A 23361-nucleotide genomic window follows, 5' to 3' on the forward strand; every position below is an offset into this window, starting at 1 on the left:
GCTACATTGGGCTTTGGGCATGTTGAGTCTGTCAGGACACACAACTCATGAAGGCAACCGCAGTTCACAGGGTTTAGAGAGATCTAGTGTCTTCATCTTCCACTATTTTCTTGGCGGAGCTCAGTTTCTCTAAAATGCTACTGTGCAAGTGGATCACCACGCATGACACAGTGCACAAAGCCGCGTCAGTGCTTCTCACTTAGTCTCCAAGTTTTCCCTCTCGCCTGTGGATCACTCGCGTTGGAAGTTCACAGGGGGCGGTACTGACTGCTTCCACCCAATCGGCAATCAATCGCCACTTCCCCCAATCCCCACAGCAGCATCTTCTGGCAGAGATTCAAGATCTCCCTTGCTATTTTACACCTGAAAGATAAAGGGCCCCCAGAACTTCACACAATACTAAATCTGCTTGGTGAGCCCTTTGGATGCAGAGTGAGGCTGGAGTGCCCGATCCAGCCGCAGAAAACACTTAGGAAGTTATTTCTGATTGGCTTTGCCTTCCTGGGTAGAGTTCAGAGTTCTGGAAGGCCTGCTGGCTGTGCGCAGATCTTCTTCCTGCTTGCACTCATCCTAGATGGGACTGGGGAGGAAAAAGTCCTTGAGGAGGCTGAGGTAACTTGCCATCAGTCTCCGGTGGCAGCGTGCAGATACCTCGCAATATCACGGTGGCCCTGCTCTTCTGCCAAGTCCACCGGCAGGCGGCCCCAGGCGTCACACACGTCCAGCCGCGCCCCTGCCCTGTGGAGCACTACAAGCGTGTCCAGGAAGCCCTCCCGAGCCGCGTCGTGCACAGGTCTGGTGAGGGTGGCTGGGTCGGCGCAGTTGGGTTCCGCTCCGTGGAGCAGCAGCAGCTCTGCCACTTGGGCACTGCCCATCATCATGACCTGAGGGGGAAAGGGAGAGAGCTCAGAGTGAGGCTGGGTATCAGTTGGTGCGGCACGCCTTGCCATTTCATAGAAGTCCGTTACCAAACTGAAGTTCCCAGCTAAGGAGCTTGCAAGCATCAGGTGTCTGGTTTCTCATTTGTTTACTCAATCCACTCCCACCAATTATATCCTAGGCTGAACTCAAAATAGATTCCATTTTATTCTCTACAGCAGAAGCAACGAGAAAGGGCAAAGAAATGGCTTATTTCTTATATGGACCGTTGGATAACGGGGTTGTATTTTGCTAAGTGATCTGGTTAGCTCAGTTTGAACTGGGCTTTTAATTAGTTTTCTTTAATGCCCCTCCCCTTTTCTTGAAAATCGACCATTTCCCTCACGTAGTTTATCCTAATTATCCCTCTGCTCCTCATTGCTCCTCCTCACCTCCCCTCCCATCTGGACTGATTTCCTTTCTGACTGTTAGAAAAAGATCAGGCTTCTAAGGGATAGTAACATAAAATAAAATAAGATAAAAACACAAACTAATACATTGGAATGGAATAAAGCAAAGAGAAGGGGAAGAGCACAAGGCAGAAGGCTGAGACCCGCGCGTTCAGCCGCTCAGGAGTTCATAGGAAGGAACTGGGAGCCATGACGTACACACACAGAGGGCCAGGTGCAGATCCCTGCATGTCCCCAGTCTCGGTGAGGGCACAGGAGCTTTGCTGAGCTCACTGAGAGCACTTTGTTCTTTTGTTCTTCATCCCTTCTAGCTCTTACACTCTTTCTGCCATCTCTTCTGCAGGGTTCCCTAAGCCCCAGGGCAGGGGTGTGATGGAGACACCCACTTAAGGTCCAGTGTTCCCAGGCCTCTCACTCTGCGTTTTGTGTGGCTGTGAGTGTCTGTATCATTTCCATCTGCTGCAGGAGGAGGCTGAGCAAGGCACTGCCCTCTAAGCACAGCCGAATGATGATATTCGTATTACTACTTTATTTATTTGGTTTTACCCCAGGTCCCTAGGCTGTTTACTCTCTAGTTCTTGGCCAAATTCAAGCACTGTCAGTTATTGGTTCTATCTTATGGAATGGGCCTGTAGTCAAATCAGATATTGGTTGGTTGCTCCCACAAGGTTTGTGCCAATATTGCAGGCAGGACACCAGAAATCAGGCTCTGTAAAGCTTTATGTTGATTTCCTCTGTCCCTCTAGGTAGGTCTAACCAACCAGACATGCTGGTTAGTGTCTCAACTTGACACAGCTAGTCATCTGGGAGGAGGAGAAAAGCCTCCATCAGACTGGCCTGTAGGCAAGCCTGTATGTGGGGCATTTTCTTGATTAAAGATAAATGTTGGAGGGCCCAGTGCAGCCTGGGTGTGCTGCGCCCCTCAGGTGGCCCTGGAAGGTGTAAGAAAGGCGGTGGAACTTGAACCTGAGAAGCAAGCCAGTAATAATGGTGTCTGATTCAGTTCCAGCCCCCAGTTCCATTGTTAATGCATGGTGGCATTTAAGTGTGAGCTAAATAAACCCTTTCTCTCCAAGTTCCTTTCGGTCATGGTGTTTATCACAGCAAGCACAGAAAGCAAACTAAGACATCACATAAACTACATAGTCCACTGGTTGTTGTTGTTATTATTATTATTATTATTATAGTTAGAGCAATGCCTTAGAGGTAAAAACAATAAACAAGTCAGTTAAAAAAAGGTTTTGCTCCTTCAATGCCATGTCTGTCTATCCTCACAAACTGACTGTATTCTGATCATCTGAGCTAGAAGTGGAGATTGGAGGAACCCTGTCATAGTCCAAGCTTATGTAACATTATGAAAATAAATGATTTGTTGTAAATGGTTAGCATCTTATAGCATTTTTAACCTACTATGATATACAGTGGGAAGATTAGATATACAGTGAAAATACACTGTACCATGAAATTAACATTCTATAAATGTGTACAAAACATGTACTGTTAAGTAGTATTTTTCTATATAAAAAGACTGTCTAAAAAGCGTGGCTGGTACCAATCAAATCACAAAGATGCATAATTGAGAAAAAACCCCTGATGTTTTGGAGATGTAACCCCATAGCAGCTGCTTGTGTATCGTGTTTTTAATCACATGAACATTAGAAACATTCCTTCTTTCTTCAAGAAACACAACAATCTCTTTCTCTTAGAGAGGAAAAGGCTACTTTTACAGTCCCCAAAAGATTTAAATGTTCTCAGTAAAGAACATAAAATAGTAAGTAAGAAAATCTGTTCTTATAATATCTTTACATTCACTTTACAATGTTTTTGTTGCTTTAAAATATTCTTTTGTTAAACATCTCTTTTTTTCCTAAAAATTCAAGGGTAATGAATACTTATTTTCCCCAGAATCTATACTATTAACAAGCGTCCTCATTTCCTTAGTCCCAGAGAGGGACGGTGAGGTGAGTAAAAAAGGCAACTATAATAATCAACAGAAGAGCACAGAACCATTGTGTTAGATCTTCAAGAAATAAAGTCAATACTAACTAAAGCAGGATTAGTAAACAATGAACAAATGTATCTCAATAAGAGAACGTTTAGGGAATCCCTGTGTCGTTCTGAAAGGACTCAACCGGTCTCTTGGGAGTGCTTTGTCTGTTTTAATTAAATAGTGGAAGACTACACTGCTAACGTCCGCATACAAGAAATTAAGTGCTGCGTTTGGGAAACCTTAGTCCTGTAAATACGATTACGATTACGTTTATGAGAAGAAAAAAGATTCATACCGTTGTTTACAAATTCACAGTGAACTCTCTCCCTCCAAGCACTACAATTTTGTGGAATTCCCTGAATCCAGGCCGTGTAACTGGTAATAATTACCGTGTCGTCCTCTCTATCTGCCCTTTCCTTTCCCACCGTTACCAAGATCCGGAGGCTGGGGACAGCGCTCAGGGGTGGCGCACATGCCCAGCATGGGGCGGGGGGAGGGGCAGGGGTGGGAGGCTGGGTTCCAGACCCAGCATCGCAAAACGAAGAAAAAGCCAATCTAGTGCAGAGGAGGTTTTCGATCATTTTTCTTTTTCAGGATTTTTTTTCTCTTTCAAAACCTGCCTCCGGTCGGGCCGTACAAGTCCAGCACCAGCGGGCGGCCCAGGAGGTGCCCGGTCCCAACTCGCAGCCGCGGAGGGCACCGCGCTCGTGCGCCCCCTGCCGGCGAGACCCGGGGCGCCCCCGCTACCTGGATCGGGCGCCTCCCGAAGCGGTTGACGGCGTTGGGATCCGCGCCGGCTTCCAGGAGCTGCCGCACCGTCTCCACCTGTCCCCGCGCCGCGGCGGTGGCCAGGCCCGCGTCACTGCCGCCGCCCAGCATGCCCTCGTCCCCGTCCGCGTCAGGGATGGTGCTCCGCTGGCCGTGAGACTGCCGCAGCCTCGTCTCTGAGCGGCCCCTCTCTCCGGCAGCGTCAGTGCTCCTCTCGGGAACGCGCGGGCTCAGGCGCCGGCGCCCGCGAAGCGCACCGCGAGCGGTCTGCAGACTCGGCCGAGTGGGGGGAGCCCGCGGGCAAGGAGCAGCGGCGTTCCGCCCGCCGCCGGCCCCGCCCCCTCATACCACGCCCGCTCAGCTAACCCCGCCCACACACGGTGACGTCAAGAGACGACTGGGCAAGGGTGTGACCTAGCGTCGGAAGCTCTCAGACGCATGCGCAAAACGTTGAGCTCGGAGTCTGGAACGAAACGCAGCGGGTTGGCTATTTTTGAATGAGTTGAGCCTCTGAGTTGAGCCTCTGCACACTGTAGGCGGAGACATTAATCTCTTGCGATTGAGTGGCCGAAAAAAAACCTTCAGGGAGTTAAAAAAAAAAAAACAAACAACCAAAAAACACAAAACTCCGTTTCGGAAGATATCTGAAAGTGACAACACCTGTCACGCGAGGCTAGCTCATCTCTAGGCAGTACTTGAATTTAACGAGTTTCACACCAGACCGAGCAATTTTCTTTTGGCTATGTCTTGCTATTTAGTCAGCCAGAAAAAAAAAAAAACACTAAAACATCCCAACAATCCTGTTTTGTATGTCTTTAATTTTTTTTCTTTGAGCTGTGGTTGTAATTCCGAAGTTTAAAAAAACGTTTTAGAGACAGAGTAACGTCACACACACACAAAAGCAGATCATAAGAATTTAAGGCTTCCTGGACGTGTGCTTGTACTCAGCTACTTGGGAGGCTGAGACAGGCGGGTCCTTGGATTACAGAAGTTCAAAGACAGTTGTAATTAGCCAGGACTCCATCCAAAATCTCTGAGGTCTAGATTCCACGTGTACACTGTATATCTTAGTTTGCCCTCTTACCGGTTTTAACCCACCTCAGCAAGCATCTGATTTTTAGTTATCATGTGTAATAAAGTGCATTTATGCAGGGATAATGAAACAATAAAACTCGGGTGTGGTGCTGGGCCTGTCATTAAACAGGCTGAACCTGTCATTAAACTGTCCTCTGAAGATGTAAAGATACATTTCTCCCTAATCTTCCTAGGGGGGATTGAATAAACATATTGCTTTAAAAATTTAAATGTTACAACTGATGCTACAGTGAAATAGGAAGAGAGCCACAAGTTGTATGCCTGTTGTCAAACAGCTCTGGGGAGATGCTGCATGAGACCGGCTGGGCAGTTCTTATTTACAACATAGGTTAAGAGTGCCTATGAAGACGATCTTAAAGGGAGGGAGAGTGTTTTCTTTTCAAAAACCAAAGACTTTAGAACACATCTTCTGCTACCCTTTTGTCAGATTTACCATTTAGAACTATTTGTTGGTGGCTACTCCACTCTTAGTCCAGCAGAGGAATAGAAGTCTGCTGTGTTTATAAACGGTTTATATTTCCCCCCGGGACTCAGTCCCAAATGGATTTGCTGTCATAGTTGTGCACAGGTAGAATGGGAGAGGGAGGAAGGAAGGTGGCCAGTGGGAAATCAGAGCTTCTGAAATGAATAACACTGGCGTTTTGCTAGCAAGAGGAAGTACTAAACCAGCAGGTTGATATTAATGGGTGTGAAGCAAATAGATTCAATCTAGGATTTTTTTTACCAGTAAAAACTTTTATGAATAATAAAATGCAGAATTGTTTTCCTTTGAAGGAAACACAAGAAAATTACAGTAAGACAGAGAAAAGCCAATGAGCAGAATGACGGAAAACTTTCCACGAAGAAGAACTGGGAGCTTTACTCAAAGCATTTGGGGTAGGGGCACCGCTCGCCAAGCGCGCGGACGCAGTCACTAGCACCAAGGACAGCGACAACCTGCCCTGCCGGTCTGGGTGGTCCTTGCTATTTCAGCAGTCAGAATTCTAGGGATACCAACCTTGATGGTTTAATGTTGTCCTCTGCCCACCACCACCTGTAATCCCAGCATCCTGGAAGCCGTGGCAGGAGGATTGTGGCAAGTTTGAGGCCAGCCTGCACTACAGGGTGAGGCCTTGCTTTAAAAGATCACAAACAAAATAGCAGGAAACACCCCAGAAGGAAATTCAATGGGCTTTCCCCACAAAAACTAACCTGCTCAACTTGTTTTCCAGATATTGTGCTATTTAATATTATCTCTATAAACAATCATATTCACTATATTTGAAAGAAGGAAAACAAACATTCTATTTCCTGCTCGAAGTACCTTACAAATATTATTACATTCTACCTCAATAAAGCTCCTATGCAACATACACTGGTATTATAATTTTATAGATAAGACAAAATACTCAAAAAAGCAGTTAACTTGTATATTATCTAGTCATTGGAGGTGGGATCTTTCCTGTGTGGCTTCAGAGCCTCTGCCCTTTCCACTAAGTAGAGAATAGCAGCAGCTTGGTAGTCTCAACAGGAAAGAAACAATAAAATGGTAATCAATGACTTTCTACACTGCTTTTTTTTTCCAGGTGTCTCACACCATAGCAACCCTTAATAGCCGCAAACGATGGTATTCCACATGTGACACGGATATGGTAATACATTTGTCTTGGACAATAGAGTGAGATCATTGAGCCTTTTATTTGTCCCTGGAGCCCAGCTGATCCCGGGATGAAGCACAGCCTGATAGTTTGTGACTCAGACGCAGGGACGGACGAAGAGGGTGGGAACACAGAAGTGTTTTAGCCGCATCTCAGTCAAGTGCAACACTCATTATTAAGTGAGGATAAAGACAAACTAAATGAAAAACTAAATGATAGGTGAAATTGGGAGGAGGGAGTGTGTAAAATCAGTTCTAGTATTGCATATTACGCACATCATAGGAGATATTTATGCTAGTGACGCTAGGTATGGACCCATAAAGGTGTACATAGAATTAGGTAAGTGGCCAAGAGGATGAAGATATAACAGTGTCATTTGTGTGTTCTAGTACAGTGTTTCTGAGACAGAAGAGAAGGGGATACAGTCATTTCTGGGGCTTTTTTCAAATTATATACAACCCACCTCCTTTTTAATAGTCTTGGTTTTTTTTTTTTCTATTTCATTAGTTGGTAATTATTATTCCAGGGTTCGCATCACACCCCATTTTTGTGCCTTTTAAAAAAGACTTATTTATTTATTTATTCATTTATGTATTTTTATGTGTATGGGCACTCTGTTTTCATGCACACCCGAAGAGGGAATCAGACATCATTACAGATGGTTGTGAGCCACCGTGTGCTTGCTAGCAACTGAACTCAAGACCTCTGGAAGAGCAGCCATCCCTCCAGCCCCTCATTTTGTATCTTTTATTTAACCATTTTCTTCTTTGCTCCCGCTGTCCCTCCCCTTCCTGTCCTAGACTTTTGAGACAGGAGTCTCACAAAGTTGCTTAGTCTGGCCTTGCTGTAAATCTCTTGCTGCTCTTAAATGCTTGACCTCCCTGTCTCAGTCTCCTAAGTGCTGGGATTGTAGGCATGTATCACCGTCACCAATTTCTTTGTTATGTGTCATATATGTAGGGGGCTGGGGGAGAGTGGTGTCTTGACTTTACTGCCTTTGCTTTCTAGAGGGACTAGCTCCACAGAGGACCTGCTCTTCATTGCTACTTGGTCACCTACACATAAGAAAGTCAAGACAAGCACTAAGTGTTTTTAAATTTCATTTGTAAATTTTCGCTGGGTGGTGGTGGCGCACGTCTTTAATCCCAGCACTCGGGAGGCAGAGGCAGGCGGATTGCTGTGAGTTTGAGGCCAGCCTGGTCTACAGAGTGAGTCCAGGACAGTCAAGGATACATAGAGAAACCCTGTCTCAAGAAAAAAGAAAAACTCAAAAATTTCATTGTAAGTTTTCATGGTGAGTTAGTTATCTCTAGCATATTCTAAAAAATGATTAATGATTTCAAGATTATTGCTATAGATTTAAACAGTGTGCTTCAATCTTCAGTTCTTCAACCCTGCAGAATTCTTGCTGATCTGTAGCACTGTATTTGGTCAGTAGTGCCTGTAAGTTGGTTCCTGAATTCTTTTGGCATGACCCCAGTGGTCTTGCTCAAAATCTTTAATTTCTGGTATTACAGTGTGTCCTAGTGTTATCCTGCATGTTTCATGTTGTGTACATATAATGAACAGCTTTTCTGAGCAGTCCTGGGTCTTTTTAGTAGGAAATCATATAGAAAATAATACTGAAAAACCAGTCTAGGAGTTGGAACAATTTTGTTTTGAGGATGGCCACTGTATGTCTTGGTCCTTGCCTTTATTTGCAAAACTTAATTGGTTCTTAACTCGTGATAATTATATATAATTTCATCTATGTGAAGATCCAGGGGGTTGTTAGCAATTCAGTAGCATAGGCTTTTGGGCATGTATGCCTCAAAATGATTGCTACAACCAAAAAAAAGACATACATTGGATAAATATCCCAAATGCCCCTTAGTATGACTGTCTTTGAAAGACAATATTTAAACAGTGTATTGGCAGAGAGAGATGTAATCAAAGAAGTTACTTAGTAAAATCAGGAATTCTCTACCTATTCCCTCCTAGAATATAGATCATTCCTCTTACACAGCCCAGCTCCACTCAGAGCCAGTGTTAGGCAGATCTGAGCTCTTTCCAGTGTGCACACATACAGGGTTTATCATTCTTAAACATGTAATAACTTGTTTCCTAATTTTAGCAGTGAAGCTCATTCTTTTTCTCCCCATTTATTTGTTAATTCAATCTTTTTACAGCCCGATCCTAGCCCTTCCCTCCTCTCCTCCTAGTCCTGTCCTCATACACTCTACGCCCAACCCCCACTCCCCTCTTTTTTTTTTTTTTTTTTCAGAGAAGGAAATGCTCCCAAGGGGTATCAACCCAACTAGGTACCTCAAGTCACAGCAGGACTAAGTGTATCCTTTCCCGCTGGGGCCTGGCAAGGCAGCTCAGCAAGGGGGAAGAGATCCAGCTGCAAGAGGCAGAGTCAGAGAGAGCCCCTACTCCCATGTTAGGGGACCCACAGGAAGCTCATTCTTTAAAGTAAGCATATGTAGTTGGACTACAGCGGAGCCTTTCTTTTGGGCACAGGTCTGTGTTGGTTTATTCATTTCATTTCCTGTTCATCAGCAAGCATTTATAGAATGCCCATTATACCCCAGGCACTCTTCTAAGTCTCTAAAGCACACCAGCGACAAAACAGCAGGCAAGCCAAAACACAGCACCGTTCCTTGGCTTTAACACTCTAGCTGCATAGTAGTTTCTGTGGTAAAATTAATCACAACACAGCTCTGTAAAGTCACACTTGAAGATTATTGGGCCTGTGCGATGGCTCAGTAGGTAAGAGTATGTGCTCACAACCTAAGTCTGATCTCTGGATCCACATGATGGAAGGACAGAACTTAATTGTCATTTAATCTCGATAGGTGTGCTATGGCTCATAACTCCCCATCCCTCCAATTAAAAAAATGTAAAAAAACGGCAAAAGTTTATATATGATTTAACACCCTCCATGTGTTATACTTACAATAAAATGGGTGCAGACTGGCTTGTAAGAAATTTATATCCAACCATATAAAGCCATTAAAATATTTGTATTATATAAATGAATAACACAACCATAATCTGAATACTTCATAAGCTGGTTGCCGAATCAGCACATCTGAGAAAGCTTTGGCAGAATTAAAGCTGTCAGCAACTAGAACTTGGTACCAAAATGAAGACAGTGTTAAATTCTCTTGACTTTTGCCATTTGCAGAGTAGATAAGTAATCATTTAACAGTGAGAAATCCAGACGTCATTACAAACCAAGACGTGGTTGAAGTGAAAGCTTCGAGCAGGGGATGGTAAGCCAGGGTTCAGCATCATTATGACAAGAGCAGTTTTAGGATTTTAACCCTGGCAGCCTCTCATCTCAGAACCTCTGATGTGGTTTTCAATCTCGACAAAGCTAAAGCGAAAGTGTCAAACCGATTAAAATCCAGAGTTAGCAAAAGCATATGAAACAAATTTAGGATTTTTCATTTGGAATATTGCTTTTAAATTAATACTTGAAGATTAACAATGAAAGAAATATTAGTCAGCTATCGTTCACAGTTGAAATCCCAGAATTTAGGAGACTGAGACAGGAGGATTGCTTTGTCTGAAGGCTTGCCTCAGGTTACACAGTGAATTCTAGGCCATTCTAGCCTTCATGGTGAGACCTCATTTCAAAATGAGTGTTTACCAAATTTGCCTTGCTGATTGTGATGAACTTTTCAACTGTCTTAATTTCAGACAATTCTAAGGTAAGAAACAGTGGCACAATTTAAATTACACTGAATCTGAGAAATAATCTGGGGTGGGGAATCTTTCTAGAAGTGTGGGTGGGGCCTAGCATAGAGTGAATCCTAGAATTACAAAGTCACCATATTGGGTTCTATCTACGGGGTCCTATGTCATCCCATTCAGAATGGCTCTCGTTAAGAATACAACAACCAGTGAAGAGGATGTGAAGAAGCAGAAGGCCTTACCCTGTGCTGGTAGGCGTGGCACTGTGGAACGATGTGTGCAGGCTCCCTGAAGAAGTAAAGTTAAGACTCCCATAGGATCCAGCTATGCCGCTCTTGTGTATGTTTCTGGACAATTCTATGTCAGTACACCACAGAGATGCTCGGACGTGTGTGTGTGTGTGTGTGTGTGTGTGTGTGTGTGTGTGTGTGTGTGTGTAGGAAAGAGGCCTGAGGCTGTGGCCATGGGGAACAGGAAACGATAGTGGATGCTATGCAACATGAAAACAGAAGGATGGGGGACTGTTAATGAAGAAAGTGAGCAGCACATGAGGGATGTATACAGTATGCAATGGCAGGTGGGCGGGTGACAGTGGGTGACAAAGAACAAAGAGTAATGATGAAGTCACAATGAACCTATCTCTCTGTAAGCTAGGGAGAGCAAGTAATCCTTTACTCATCCGTCGATGAGATTGTCTACAGTAAATGTGGGTGTGCAGGTTATGGTGAGCTGACTCTGATGCCTTTGGGTGTATACCCACGAATAATATATAGCAAGATCATATGGATAGCCTTATTTTTAATTTTTGGAGAAACTGTTTATTTTGCTTTTCTTGTTTGCCAGCATTTGTTGTTGTTGTTGTTTTTAAAATAAAAAAATTTATTCTACCCACATGTGTGCCTGTCCATCAGAAGAGGGCACCAGATTTCATTGTGGATTGTTGTGACCCACCATGTGATTGCTGGGAATTGAACTCAGGACCTTTGGATGAACAGACAGTGTTGATTTTGTTTTTGTTTTTTAATGATACTTATTCTGACTATGGTGAGAATGGACCGATGTAATTTTTATTGCATTTCTTTTATGGCTAAAAGTATTGCAGTTTTCATGTATTTAATAGCTATTTGCCCTTCTTCATTTGAGAGCTATCTGTTCAGTTCATCAAATAATCAGTTTGTTTTTAGAGAGACTATTTTGTTGTTGTTTTGAGACAGGGTTTCTCTGTGTGGCCGTGGCTGTCCTGGACTCACTTTGTTGACCAGGCTGACCTTGAACTCACAGCGATCTACCTGCCTCTGCCTTCCTGAGCGCTGAGATTACAGGTGTGTGCCACCATGCCAGGCTAGAGAATTTTTAAAGGATTTATTTATTGTAATTTTTTGTGTGCCTTGGTGTTTTGCCTGCCTGCATGTCTGTGTGATGGTGGCAGATCTTCCGCAACTGTAGTTACAGACAGTTAGGAGCTGCCATGTGCGTGCTGGGAATTGAACTCAGTTACTCAGGAAAAGCCGTTGGTGTTCTTAACTGCTGAGCCATCTATCTCTCTAGCCTTCAAGTATTCATTTTTTTAAACAAACAGGTGCTGTTAGGGTTGCTCTGGTAGTAAGAAAACATGTCCGGCTACTTTCTTAAAGCACTAACTATCATGAAGCACAATGAATAAGTAACCACTTATATTAATGTATTTTTAAAATTATTTATTTATTTATTTATTATTTTATTTTACTTTTTTATTTAATATTTTATGCAGTCAGTGTGTACTGCTCCACCATGTTTGCCAAATTCTCAGGCCATTTATGTTATTTTCTTCTCATTGCTTTAAAAATTATTATTTAAAAATGTGTGTGTGTTTGTGTGTGTATGTGTGTATATGTGTATGTGTTTATGTGTATGTGCATGTGTGTGTATGTGTGTGTGTTTGTGTGCGTGCATGTGTGTGTATGTCTATGTATGTGTGTGTGCATGTGTGTGCATGTGTGTGTATATGTGTGTGTGCATGTGTGTGTATATGTGTATATGTGTGTGTGCATGCATGTGTGTGTATATGCATGTGTGTATGTGCATATGTATGTGTGTGTGCATGCACGTGCATATGTGGGCATGCATGTGAATGCAGGTGACTATCAGCCAGGGACATTGGATCCCTCTAGAATTACAGGTCGGTGTGAATGGCTTGACATGGGTGCTTGGAACTGAACTTGGATCCTCTACAAGAGGAGCGGGTGATCCCAAACACAGAACCGTCTCTCTAGGCCCAACTTAACTTTATTTTCCTAGTACCATTTTTTCGTAGTGACTCACCCCTTAAACCTCTCTTCACTTTAAGCAACACATCTAAGACCATGGGTTTGCTGTGCATTTCATATTTTCCCATTGTGCTCCATATTTCTTAAGCAAATTCTACTTGTAAGCTGGGTATGGTGGTGGACACCTGTATTCCAGCACTTGGGAAGCTGTGTCACCCCATCCCCCACCCCCTGCGCTCTCCCCCACCCCAGCCTTCCATGCATCACCCAGGACTGGCTCAGGAACCTCCACTATTATGTTATGCTTTGGAAAATACCAATTACCTCACCTTCCTTGTTTACATCTTTTAGGTAAGCAGGCATGGCATAATTATCTGATTTCACCAATGAGAAAATCAGGTTCCTGGACAAAATATTATGGTTACTTAATGACCAGAACTGCCCGGGTCATTTTCTTTCTCTATACCTGATGCTTCTATTGTGCCACCAGCTCCACTAAGGAAGGAAAAGTCAGAATTAAAAGTAAAATTTTATGTGCTTAGACCAGAGAACTTTTGAGTCTTATAGTAATTTAAAGACAGACATAAGCAAGCCATTGCACCCAGAGTAGATTTCCACACAATAGCTACTCCAGCTTGTCAGCCCTTCCCATCCTTGGCCTCCTGTAATCCCACTTGAGCAGCTGATCCCCTGATGAGTTTACAAAACCATTGTAATTTCCATCTTATCTAGAGACATTTTCTGCCTTTGGTGAAGCCAGCTGCCATGGGAAAGGTTTACCTGACACAGACAGGAGGGCTGTTTCTGGGCAGCAGCTAGCAGCTCATAGGCCTTGAGCTCAACATCCCTCAAGGAAATGAAGCCTGCCGGTGATCTTGGGTTCTAGCTCGGAAGCAGATCCAGCCCTAAGTTGGCCCTCAGAAGAGACCCCTTGACTATAGCCTTGTGAGAGACCAACCACGATGCAATGGCCCAAGTGAGACATTCTCAGAACCCTTTCGATTACCCATAGATGCTTAATGACAGAAGTGTTTTGTTCTGGTTTTTAATTGTTGGGGAAGAGGGCAACTTTATTGACGATATCATCCTAATCCACAGAGTTGTTGTCAGAAGGGTTTCAGTGGAAGTGAGCTGAACTGACCAACCCTGGCCCCAGACCCCAGGCCCCAGGCACACAGAGTTCTAGTAACTGCATCTGACACTGGCCACAGTTGTTTTTCTTTTTCTCCCATTCTCGTCTCTCCTTTCTTTTCTCTTTCCTTCTCGCTGCGTGCTGTGTTTCCCCCTGTACTCTTTTTTTTTTGGTTTTTCGAGACAGGGTTTCTCTGTGTAGCCTTGACCATCCTGGACTCACTTTGTAGACCAGGCTGGCCTCGAACTCACAGCGATCCGCCTGCCTCTGCCTCCTGAGTGCTGGGATTAAAGGCGTGCGCCACCACGCCCAGCTTCCCCCTGTACTCTTAATAACTATGATAGTTATCACCTGAGAAGGAAATGACAGAGAGTAGACTCCTGCACCGATTACGTGTCGTCTGCAGCAGGTTTCTGCACATGTCCTGTCAAGGGTTCACGTGGTGCGCATGCAAGTGGTGCTGTCGAGGGTTTGGATACTGAACCATCTTAAAGTAGCTTCATCACTGCCCCTGCCGTCTTGAGTTTTCATTTTCTTGTGGGAGTGGCTTTGTTCTTTAAAGAGCTCCCATCCTTGTGTTGTCTCTCTTCCCCTCTGCAGGAAGTTTGTGGATCAGTACTGCATGCTGACTTGGATGTGAAGACAGATTTTTCCTGCAGGTTCTCCCCCTGCAAAGATGCTCAACAGTGGCTGTGGGGAAATGTTTTCTGTGGTTTGTGTTCCCTCACACACACCCCTACCCAAGCACCTTTAGCTGCCACCCTACCTAAAAACAGTTCACTTTTGCCCTTGTTCGCTTCTCACCTGTACAGGGCTGAAGCTTTGACAAGTGGAAGGATAGAGCTGTGGGGGACAATGTATGTCTGAACAAACTGGATCACAAATCTAAGACTGTGTAACATCAGAGCTTAATAGCAGCGCTTCCAAATGCACATATGTAAACGAGGCACACTATAGAGGCTTTCAACAAGTGCTGACAAGTCCGGTGGCAGACTTACCCTGAAACCTGCCTCCCCAATAAAAACCTCATAATTAAAAACAAGCCTGTCCACAAAGCATCGCATATTATAACAATTATTTGCAACTGGTACAAGATGATTAGAAAGTTGGAAGTACGCTTTCTCAGGTAAGAGTGTTTTATCTGTGCAGCAGGCAGCCATCAGGTTACCATGTGTATCTGAGTAGAAAGGTTCTGCTTGCTCTAGTAACCAATGCCAGCGGACTTTAATGGGAGCCTGAAGTAGTACATTGGTGCCTGTCCTGCTCTCTCGTACCAAGACTGCGTATCATGTGCCAGGTGCTTTGTTACCTAGAGAATGCGCTGTATCAGTACATCTTCCTTTTAAAATTTACATTGAAGCTGTAAGAGGTTTCTGAGATTCCTCAGTCATTCAAGTAGTAAGTGACAAATCTCAGTTGAGCGACATCCCCATCCCTTAGGTTTGTTTCTTTGGGGATTTTCTGTTGCTCTATTTTGTCATGAAACTTGAGTATTCTTTTCTTACAAAGAGAATAATAAAAGCTGATTAAGAGTGACCTCTATAACCTTGCCAAACAGCGTGGTACTTAGTAGGTGCATAGTAAGTGATAGCTATCGTAACTACCATGCTTAGTTTATTATCTTAATTTCTGTAAGACTTCTAGATTGTTTGTTGCCTAACTAAGTTAGTTGTATTTACATTCAACTAACAAATGCCGTCGAAGGCACCTGGAGCTATTTCGCTGGTTCATAATTAAAGCTCTTTTATCTGGACAAGGAAAAATACTGCAGACGTTGTGGAGTGAATTACATATGACTGAATTCTATCATCTCTCATTTCTGTGTTCTCTCCCTTCAAGATCTTGTCAAAAGAATTGTAGAGATATGGTTTCAGTGTTGGTGGGAACGTCTGAGCCTGTCAGGCTTGCTTCTGTGGTGCCAGGAGCGGGGGGGGGGGGGGGCACTCTTTGTAGTATGCTGCCATCAGCATTGTGGCTGGCTCTCTGCCTGTGTGTTTTTCCTGTGAAAGGCCAGCAGCTTGTTTGTGTTGTTGCGCTGAGCCCCACATGCTGTGTAGGTTACACTGGATTTCTGCTGTGTCGTTCCATCTCATTTCTAGATACGAGTTTGACTCATAAGAGACTCTGCGTTTATAGTGTATTTTGATCATATTTTCCCCTTCCTCTGACTTCTCCCCATCTCCATAACTGTCCAATTTTTCTTTCTCTTTAAAGGAAAAAGAAACCCCACAAAACACAAAAAACAAAATCAGAACAAACAAGCAAAAGACTTATAATAAGACAAACACTTTTTCTGCTGTTGTTAATACATTTTTGTAGAAGGAGAGAAAGTCATGATCACATCTGAAGGCCATGACTGTTACAGAAGTGAACTTACTTGAACAGAGTTTTGGCCAAAAGAGAAGATTGTATCAATTACTCCCACAAAGAAATCACAGAACAGGGTCTGTGCTATTGATTTAACAATAATTTTAAACGCTTCCTTTTATGCTCAACTCTAACTCTCACCCATGGAAGAGGCGCTTAGTTCTTTCCACCTCTCTTTGAAGCCCCTTTCTAGCTCTAATTTCTCTTATTTTCTTTTGTGATGAAGATGAAAGACAAATAAGTGCAGATCTATTGTGGGCTGATAGAAGACAGGCAGTCCATGTAATCTCCTAAATTGGTTCCAAATGAACTTTTCTAGTTTTCAATTTAAGTTATACCATGTTTATGATAATTAATTAGAAAACTTTCAATATGAAGTTAGTGTTTGTGAAAATGGACCCCGAGGAAGGCTCTCAAACAGCCAACAGTGTGCAGGGCTAATATTAAATATCTTTACACTATCTACATTTGGATATCATGAGAAGAAAATTAATAGCTAAAATAAATTGTACTAATATCAACAAAAAATTGTAAAACATTAAGCCAGTACAACTCTGATAGTATAATGTGATAGTGTTTCACTTGCAACAGGTAACAGGTCTAGTCTATATCCTAAATAGTTTGGTTTTGGCTCTTTCTTTTACTACAGTATGTGTGTAGATGTTAAATTCTTTCAAAATTACAAGTCTACTATAATTTGTTCATATTAATTTGTTAATGATTAGGTGATTTTTTTAGCTTCCTTAAGATGGCATGTAGTTGATTCTTAATAACAGGAGTCATACATTTGTTTAATAAATGATGTGTCTTCTGGCTTCATCACAGATGTTCATGTCTACCTGGCATCAATTTCCATGGCCTAGCTGCGTAGAGACCCAGTCATGTAGGTTGAATAGAAAATTCAGAAGAAGCTAATACTATGTCTGGATTCTGCTTGGCCAAGTTACCATTAATACAGATGTGGGGAAGTAGAAGACAAGTAGCACTTAAACAACTAAAAAGTCAGTGCAGCAATTTGGCTCTCTCTCTCTCTCTCTCTCTCTCTCTCTCTCTCTCTCTCTCCTATTCTCATACAATTATTTGTGTACACATCTGCCTTCCTCACTTGTCTTGAAGGGCAGGGACTATGCCTTATCCATCTTTGTATCGTTCCTGGCTTCTAGTACAAGGTCTGGCTCTGAGTGATTGCTCAATGTATATTAGAGAAATAATTATAAAATAATTATAAATGTTCTGGAAATTTTAATTAGATTCCTATACCTGAACAACCCACTTCCAGCTATTGGGTGGGATCAAGAAGAAATACAGGGCTCAAGCACATTCTATAAGGTGGAATAGCTGCCATGCAAGTTCAGCACGTATCCCACCAGACATTTCCCATGCTGGGTGACTCTCAGCCTGGCATGTTTGGGCAGGACTCTTTACCTGTTTTGTATCATCTACTTTGGCTTCTAGTTCCAACAAGAACTGTTTACACACACTTAATTTATCTGCCGGACTGTAATATGTCATCATTTGTTTTACATATTGCCTCCTCTTTTAGAAACAGAATGGGTATCTTTAATTCACACTGCTCCTGTTCCGTGTGCTTCTAGATTAATTTTAGCTTTCTCACTCTTTGGCTTTCATGACATTCAAGATATTTTTCAGCTTTATTTCCTGTAGAAGAAAATATAGACTGTTGTACCACAAAGGGAAGTAGACATTGGGGGATAGTATTTAGATCATGAAGAGAATCATATCCTGGTTTGGAAGGAAATAAAAACAAAGAATTGAATGAATTTTTATCTCATCAACTACTCTATATTCAACTTACAGGAAAACGCATTAAACTCTTATCAATTTTACTCTGATTTCAGAGTGGGTCTGGAAAAAAAAAACCTAACAATATATATTTGGGGCTTGATTTAAAATAACAGGCTTAGTAAAACTAATTTTTCTACATTTAGGAGGAAATTAATAGGTAGGGTAATAATAATGAACTTTGGGCAGTGTTCTCCCAAGAACAGGGCATGAAAATTGAAAGCACTCAGGAAAATCTTGCGTAAGTGCTTTGTCCCTTCACAATTCTCTCCTTTATGGTGCCAATACAATCATCATATTTCTTAATGGTTTTCTATGAACAGTGACTTGTTTTTACCGGAAGCTTAAAGATGTAGACATAAGCTTTTCTGGGGGAGAGACTTTTTTTGTTGCTTGCTTTGCCCTAATAGTTCTCTTTTCTGTTGAGTTTTCGTGTTGCTTCTGGAGGGCACAGGAAGTGCTGTCCTGTGTAGGAGGTATGAGTTTGCCACCTAGAGGAGAGATGTGAAATTCAATTCTTCCCCAAGTTACTAAAATTCATTAAATTCACTGATGTTTCTTCATTTACTTACTTACTCATATAATTATTCAAAATATAAAGTATCTATGAGACTTAATTATAATATTTTGCCAGGATAAACTTGGTGAACCTGTTCGAGATAGAACTCAGATTATGTGAAATGTGTTTTATGTTGTCTTTAAAATCTTTTATTTAGAAGAACATGCAACTAATCATTAGGCATGCCTAAGCACCTGTGTCTGGGATGAACATCACTTTTAGTTTAGGGGCTATAGTAAAACAGTATTTTTGATCATACTGCTTTTTTACTTTTTAACATCTTTGAAAAGATTGATAAAGACAGGCAAGTGAAATAGCTTCTTGTTTGAGATGGATAAGATGTAAGATTTCTTCTTTAAAGAAATCACAAGAGCACAGGGCATAGTGGTACATGCCCTTAATACTAGTACTTGGGAATGGAGTCAGCTTGACCTCTCTGAGTCTCAGGCCTGCCAGCTCTACATAGGGAATTCCAGGACAACCAGAGAGATTCTGTCTCAAAACAAAAACAAAACAAATCACAGGGGAGTAGTCTAGTGGTAGAAACCAATAATTCTGATGTAGTTTATTTAATTGATTTTAAGGATTTATTTATTTCATGTAGATGGATGCTCTATTTGCATGCATAGTCATTGTACATAGCATTAGGCTTCACAAGCACAATTTCTTTCACATAGTTAACGCATTTGAACTATAGTCACGTTCTCTTCCTTTCTCTTTCTCTTTCCTGCTTCCCATGAGTCTCCGACCTTCTCCTTGTCTGCCTCCTATTTTCATGTTATATTGATTCAAGAGTGGTTGTATTTGGCTGTATTTTATTTATTAATTAATTTGTTTTTTTATTAGGGCTTAATCCCAGGGTCTTATGCATGCTAAGTAAACACTCTACAGCCGGCCTACATCTAAAATTCAAATATAATGTTTGAAATGACAGAAAAGAAACTGATACATTTACACAATGGAATGCTACTCAGCTATTAAAAACAAGGAAATCTTGAAATTTGCAGGCTAATGGATGGAACCAGAAAAGATCATCCTGAGTGAGGGAAACCATACCCAGAAAGACATGAATGGTATATGGTCACTTATAAGTGAATATTAGACATAAAGTACAGGATAAACAGTACAATGTACAGACTTAAAGAAACTAACAAGGAGGACCTTAGGGAGAATGCTTAATTCTCATTTAAAAGGACAAAATAGAATAGACACCAGAAGCCTACCATAGAGGAAAGACTCCACCCAGCAGGCCATCCAAGGAGATGCTGAGACACATAGCCAAACTTCAGAGTGGAGCACAGGGAGTTTTATGGAAGAGTTGGGAAATAGAAAGACCTGGAGGGGTCAGGAGCTCCACAAGGAGACCGATAGAGCCAACAAATCTGGGTGGTGGAGGAGGGTGCTGCAGAGACTGATGCACCAACCAAGGACCAAGCATGGTGAGGACCTAGACCCCTCTGCTCAGATGTAGTACATAGGCAGCATAGTCTCCTTGTGGGTCCCATGATATGGGGAGTAGGGATGACTTCAGACACAGACTCTGCCCACCCCCACATTGATCACTTCCCCCTGGCAGGGCAGCCTTGCCAGGCCACAGAGGAAGAGGACACAGGCAGATCAGATGAGACTTGATAGGCTGAAGTCAGACATTAGGGAAGGAGGGCTCCCTTTTCTGAGGACTAGGGGAGGGATGGAGGGGGGGTATGAGGAAGGGAGGGTGGGACCAGGAGGTGACAGGGAGGGGGCTACAATCAGGATGTAAAGTGAACAAATTAAAAAGAAAAAAAAAACAAAGGAAAAAAATGACAGAATGTTTAGAATAAATTCAGCACTTGGTAAAATTAAAGTATATATGTATGCTTATGCCATTTATTGTATATTGATACTTCCAGGGTTACTAAAACATTCTTTTTCCCCATTTATATACAAACTGTCTGGCATAGTGAATGCATATTAAGTACTGAAGAAATAGTGATCTCATTGCTGACTTCATTATTTTGGACTAGAGCTTGATTTGGAAGAGACCTAGACACTGGTTTATCTGAGAAAATTTATAGCAAGAGCACGAATATCTTTCTTTCTTGTTAATATTTATTGTCAGTCTAATTTAGAATTCATTTGCTACATAACAAAGAACTTAAAATCACACCTAAATTACAGAGGCCAAGAGTCACTGAAAGTAGATCCAAGGTTAGACCTTGTATAATGGAGGATAACCACTAATAACTAAACCAGAGAGCGCCATTTTGTCTTAGCAGCTTACCTGCGCCCCATCTCTCCTCAATCCCCCTCCCCCCCACAACTGTCTGGATACATTTTGATTTTTCTCTCTGTCTTTGCCCTACTTAGCTTTATGTGGCAATAAGCTTAGCCTTCCCCCTTACCGGCAATAACCTGCCACTGTTCTGCCTGTGTTTCAGTGGTCTAGAGTCTGTTTTGTGTGTCCCTTAGCATCTGTACGGGTAGGCGTAGCAGTGTTGTTGTGAGCTGCTCACTGTAAGGTTCTGAGAGATGGTGGCCAGCATCATTTTATTCACTGTTTGAATAAGGGAACACAAGTCACTGAAATCAAAGAAGAATGGCAGATGGTATTTGGAGAGTTCATAAACTCTCTTTAAAAAAATCAGCTTAGAAGTGTGGCTGAACAATTTAGGCGTGGCCCACTGTCTGGTTTCTTTGAGGTCTCAAGCTCTTAAATGAATTTTATCAAACCTTTAAGCTCTCGAAGTTTTCTCACCCTAATTGTTATGAGTTGAACTGTGAGTCCGATTTCCCCAAGTGGCATTTTGAATCCCCGATCCCTAGCTCCTCAGTCAGTACATATGTAATTACTTAAGATGAGATCATACCGGAGTGGCATAAGCCCTAATTCCACATGACCAGTCTCCTCCTACAAGAGGGGAATTTTGGCCATAGAGACTTTCAAGTAGAAAATGCCCTTTGAAGATTGAAGTTATGTCACAAGCCAAGACATTACTGCAAACCAGAAGGGCTCTCTAGAGGAGAGCCTTCCTAAGAACCTAGGGAGGGGATCTGGGCTGCTGGCTCCTTGTCTCTGGTGTTTTAGCCTTCAGTGTTGTGATACAATGAGTCTCTCTTTCCTAACCCATCCAGTTCCTTGCCCTTTGTTACTTTAATGCTAGAAAAATTATGTTATTTCAACTGTGGGGATCAAGGTGGGGTTGTGTAACAGGGTTGTCGTGTTTTAATTCTTCAAGTGAAGGCAATAAAAGCTTCATCTGTACAAATTAGTAAACAGAATCTCAAATAATCAAATGACAAGTTCAAGGCACTGTGGCAGCTTCATTATGGTGCCAGTGCTCGAAGCCAAGTTCATTCGAGTCCATAGTTGTCATCATCTCATTCCAGATTACAACTGGAGGTGTGTGTGACACCCATGTGTTGAGAAGGAGCTCCTGGGAAAATTGGACCATCAGTGGAATAGGACAAGATAAGCTCTATGAAGCCAAGCTACCACCCAGAGTACACTAAATGTAGTGACTTTGCTCATGTACACGGATTTGAAATTTGCCAAAGTCAGTCCGTTTAGCCTCATCTTGCAAGAGGAAGCAGGCCGTTGGAGACAGTGGTGTGCTTGTGTGCCTCCTTAGGTGTCCAGTGCCTGCAGATCCACATTCACCTGAATGTAGAGCTATACAAACATAAATGATTATGACACAAAGGTCTCCTGTCATCTGACTTGATTTTGATGATGTTTTTGTCAGACAGACAAGAATAAAGCTGAAGTGGTTCTCTGCCCTCTCCACCAACAGAGTAGCCCTGGGTGCCAGCAGGGATCCCACAGGTTTTCCAGTCTCAATCTAATTTTCTATCTTACCAGTGCCGACAGGAGCAGCCTCACTTCCCTTGCCTTCTCTTGTTCGGTTCCGAGTGTTTGCATGGCACTCCCTCTTTCTCATGACAACTTCTTGACGATACCACACAAGCAGTGTAGCTCCAGGACACTTTTTTTTTCTATACCAGAAAAAGTTCCTTAGAAAGGAACAAGAAAATGTATCTGGTTCCACTGCAGGGTCTGTGATAATGCAGAGGCAGAGCCTTTAAGGTTCTATCACCAAAGGACAACAGGTAATACTTTCTCTGAGCTTTGAAATATGACTGAGAAAAGATAGCAGATGCTGGTCTTATTTACATACAGTATATTTGGTGCTTTGCTTTATTTAGATTCTAGATTTCATTACTCAGTGTACTTTATCCTTTCCTTTGAAGAAAAAAGTTATTTTTTTTTTATAAGAAGTAAGAATATAATGTAGAACACCAAAAAGGCATATGGGCCATTGAAAACATCTTTGGTTCTTTTCTATCAGGAGAAGAAGGCTATATGCAATGTTTTTTTTTTTTTTTTTTTTTTTTTTTTTTCATTCTCTCCTTCCCATGCTACTCTTCTATGCCAAAAATTGATGGCCGGTTATACCACCAGGTCCATCCCATGGTAAAAGAGAGAGCATTTGGACCACTCTTCTTCCAGCCTTGGACAAGTCTCCAGTGTGATGTGTTACAGTTCTTCAGAGGACACAGAAGGCTGGGCACTGTCGCCTGGTGTCTCTGGAAGGACCATGGGCCTCCTGTACTGGACTCAGAGCCATATTGTCTTTTTCTGCAGCTCTTTGAACTGCATGGAAGAATGTTTTGACAGAGTAAGCTAGTACACAATCTCCTCTTTACTTGGAAAACCGAAAATATTAAAAAAAAACCCCAAACCCAAAAAACACCATGAAGCCCATTAGTTTCGTT

The 23361-nt window shown here is 42.4% G+C and overlaps 1 protein-coding gene across 1 annotated transcript; it reads right to left on the reverse strand.

The window, feature by feature from the left end:
• Nucleotides 1-305: 305 nt before the first annotated feature.
• On the reverse strand, nt 306-4296 carry LOC127204945 (cyclin-dependent kinase 4 inhibitor B). The gene is made up of 2 exons (XM_051164072.1): nt 4066-4296; nt 306-884 (listed from the first exon to the last, which is right to left on the reverse strand). The coding sequence occupies exons 1-2, from the start codon at nt 4195-4197 to the stop codon at nt 624-626; spliced, it is 393 nt and encodes a 130-aa protein (XP_051020029.1). The 5' UTR covers nt 4198-4296; the 3' UTR covers nt 306-623.
• Between the last annotated feature and the right edge of the window lie 19065 nt (nt 4297-23361).

The sequence above is a fragment of the Acomys russatus genome, chromosome 2, assembly GCF_903995435.1.
Source record: "Acomys russatus chromosome 2, mAcoRus1.1, whole genome shotgun sequence".
Lineage (NCBI taxonomy): Eukaryota > Metazoa > Chordata > Mammalia > Rodentia > Muridae > Acomys > Acomys russatus.

What these genes read in the sequence shown, in the direction of transcription:
- LOC127204945 (XM_051164072.1), bottom strand. Translation starts at nt 4,197, where the DNA reads ATGCTGGGCGGCGGCAGTGACGCGGGCCTGGCCACCGCCGCGGCGCGG. An exon ending in TCGGGAGGCGCCCGATCCAG is followed by an intron (nt 885 to 4,065) that starts GTAGCGGGGGCG and finishes TTTCCCCCTCAG; the next exon opens with GTCATGATGATGGGCAGTGC.